General features: G+C 62.9%; 1 protein-coding gene across 1 annotated transcript; it reads left to right on the top strand.

Annotated features, from left to right (window-relative positions):
* Positions 1–1,481: 1,481 nt before the first annotated feature.
* Positions 1,482–2,795, top strand: Ascl1 (achaete-scute family bHLH transcription factor 1). The gene is made up of 2 exons (XM_021660994.2): positions 1,482–2,333; positions 2,660–2,795. Exon 1 carries the CDS (start codon positions 1,631–1,633, stop codon positions 2,291–2,293), a length of 663 nt encoding a protein of 220 aa, XP_021516669.1. The 5' UTR covers positions 1,482–1,630; the 3' UTR covers positions 2,294–2,333; positions 2,660–2,795.
* Positions 2,796–3,058: the final 263 nt, after the last annotated feature.

Genomic DNA, 3,058 nt, shown 5'->3' with positions numbered 1-3,058 from the left:
CGTTTCCCCACACCACTGACCACAATAATCGCGCCACACACCTGCGAGAGGGTTCGCGCCTGTGCGCCCTGTGTCTCTGTCTCTCTCTGTCTCTCTCTGTCTCTCTGTGTGTGTGTGTGTGTGTGGTGTGTGTCTCTCGCTCTCTCTCTCTCTCTCTCTCTCTCTCTCTCTCTCTCACAGCACATCGTTTTAAAGCTGAGGATGAGCGCACAATGTAGTTCAAACTAGCCTCCAATTTAAGATTCTCCTGCCTCAGCTACTTAGAGAACCGGCAACCGCCCACCGCTGCCGTCTTCACACCTGCGGAGTTGTGGCCAGCACGTCCTGTTCTTGAAGCTGATGGAATAGTAGTGGCCTTAATGCACCGTTATAGCGCTACAGAGAGAAAGACAGCTTAGAGAGAGCCACAGCACTAGTAAGAGGGCTGGCTCAAGGGACTCGAACCCCAGTTCCCACACAGTGGCCGGTACTTTCCTCACTGTCTACAAGCGCTCCCATCTTCCTAAACCTAATTCGCAAATACGTTTTTTTAGGGTTAGCAAAGAATCCCCCGGAATAACTGTGGAGGGAGGAAAGGGAAAAGCCACAGCCCCAGTCCTCTGCCTCCCTAAGGTGACTTTGTTACTTTTTTCCTGCCTAAATCCTCCTGGAAATTTCTTCCACGTACTTAGGAGACTCCAAAGACACTTCCCCCACCCCCAGACTTCCCACCTAGGCACCCCAAGTCGGAGAGCCATTTACCCTTTTAAAAGAGAAGGCCCCCGTTTGCAGAGCCGCCCCCTGGCGCCCCGAGCCGCCGCCCCGAGCGCGCAGCCTGTTTATTCAGCCGGGAGTCCGGCACGCGCCAGGCGCACGCACTGCAACAACAAACCCGGCTGAATGGAGAGTTTGCAAGGAGCGGGCGCGGGCACCCGGAGGGGGGAGGAGAGAGGAGAGGGGGGAGCCGGGGGAGGGGGAGGGGGGGTGGGGGCCGCAGCCGCCCGCTGCAGCAGCGGGGAGTGTGGGGCAAGGCGGGGCCGGGGCTGCGCGTGGGGCTGGGTGTCCCATTGAAAAGGCGGCCGCGGCGCAGCCGCCCAGCACTCTCTCACTCCTGGCAAGGGAACGTGGAAGGCGGACCGGCCGGGAGCCGGTCAGGGAGGGCGAGTTGGGGGGCGAAATTAGAAAGAAAGAGGGTTAACCAAACAATCCCAGAAGCAGGCTCCACCTGGGCTAGGGCAGGGCAGAGCGGAGCCAGGAGCGCGCAGCAGCGGAGCGGCGCGACCTGGCGGAGCGCGCACGGCGCTGACTTCGGCTGCGGCTTTCCCTTTCCCTTTTTCTTTTAATACCAAGAAGGCGCCGGCGGCGGCCGCACACGCGAGTGCCACGCGAGGCTCCCGGAGCCAGCCGCGGCGGGAGGAGGGGAGGGAGGAGGCGGCGCACAGGGAGGACGGGCGCCGGGCACCTTCCCTCGCTGCAGCCCGAGGACTCGGCGGCCTCGGCCTCCGCGCGTCTCCTCTCCGACTGCCCTCGGCGGCCGGTCCCCCGCTCCCTGTCCTTCGCCCCGTTGACCGCTCCTCCCGCGCCCCTCTCGCTAGCGCTCCGCGCGGCCCGCGCGCCCCTGTCTCTGTCCCCCGCGACTCCTCGGCCCGGCATGGAGAGCTCCGGCAAGATGGAGAGCGGCGCGGGCCAGCCGCCGCAGCCCCCGCAGCCCTTCCTGCCGCCCGCAGCCTGCTTCTTCGCTGCGGCGGCCGCCCAGGGCGCGCAGCCGCCGCCGCCGCCGCCGCCGCCAGCGCCGCAGCTGAGCCCCGCGGCCGACGGCCAGCCCTCAGGGGGCGGTCACAAGTCGGCGGCCAAGCAGGTCAAGCGCCAGCGCTCGTCCTCCCCGGAACTGATGCGCTGCAAGCGCCGGCTCAACTTCAGCGGCTTCGGCTACAGCCTGCCGCAGCAGCAGCCCGCCGCCGTGGCGCGCCGCAACGAGCGCGAGCGCAACCGCGTCAAGCTGGTCAACCTGGGCTTCGCCACCCTCCGGGAGCACGTCCCCAACGGCGCCGCCAACAAGAAGATGAGCAAGGTGGAGACCCTGCGCTCCGCGGTCGAGTACATTCGGGCGCTGCAGCAGCTGCTGGACGAGCACGACGCGGTGAGCGCCGCCTTCCAGGCCGGCGTCCTGTCGCCCACCATCTCCCCCAACTACTCCAACGACTTGAACTCTATGGCGGGTTCTCCGGTCTCTTCCTACTCCTCCGACGAGGGGTCCTACGACCCTCTCAGCCCAGAGGAACAAGAGCTGCTGGACTTTACCAACTGGTTCTGAGCGGCTGCCAGGCCCTGCTGAGAATGGACCCTGGGAGCAGGTACATTCCCTTTGGGGGGTGGGAAGAGGCTTTCTTGTGGGGCCCTCCTTTCCTTTTGAGGGTTCATGGAAACTAGGGGAGTGTCTCCAGGAATGGGGGGTGGGGGCGGTAATTATTGTTATTAGTCTATTTCAAATCCTAGCTGGCTTCAGTCTTGGCCCCTGCCAGTGGCTTTGCCAGAATGGAGGGTAGAGGTGAGGTGCGGAGGGAGACTCTGGGCACTGGGCTCTGGGACTTTGTCCAAAGAGACGTGTTTGCCTGACAGACCCCCCAGCCTCCACCAGTCCCCTCCAAACTTGCACTAACCTCTTCTGTTTCTGTTACAGGGTAGCTGCGGATCCCGCATCTTTAGTGTTTCTCGCCAGCAACGCTGAAGTTGGGGGGAGGGGGAGAAAAGCCAGAAAAGAAACAGAAAACAAACACAAGCAGACAGACAACCTCAAGGGGCACCTTGACTAACGTGCGATGCTCTCAGCAAACAGGGGTGAGCTCCGACAGGATCTTTGCACTCCAATCATTCTCGGACTTGAGAAGAGTGAGTGGCGCCTGACTCTAAACCCAAGTCGCAGCTGGTGTGCAAATGCAGTGGGTTCCTTTCCTGGAGCAAGAGAGCCATACACACCCAGCCGACAGCTAACAGGCGGGACTGAAAGCGCTGGCCCGTGCCTTCACCTCGCACCCTCTGTCAAAGCTGTCCTAGCCCGCTGGAGCTGGGCTGGCGTCTT

Source organism: Meriones unguiculatus, chromosome 2 (assembly GCF_030254825.1).
Source record: "Meriones unguiculatus strain TT.TT164.6M chromosome 2, Bangor_MerUng_6.1, whole genome shotgun sequence".
Classification (NCBI taxonomy): Eukaryota; Metazoa; Chordata; class Mammalia; order Rodentia; family Muridae; genus Meriones; species Meriones unguiculatus.
The sequence above is the reverse complement of the archived record's forward strand: the minus strand, read 5'-3'. Positions and strand labels throughout refer to the sequence as shown.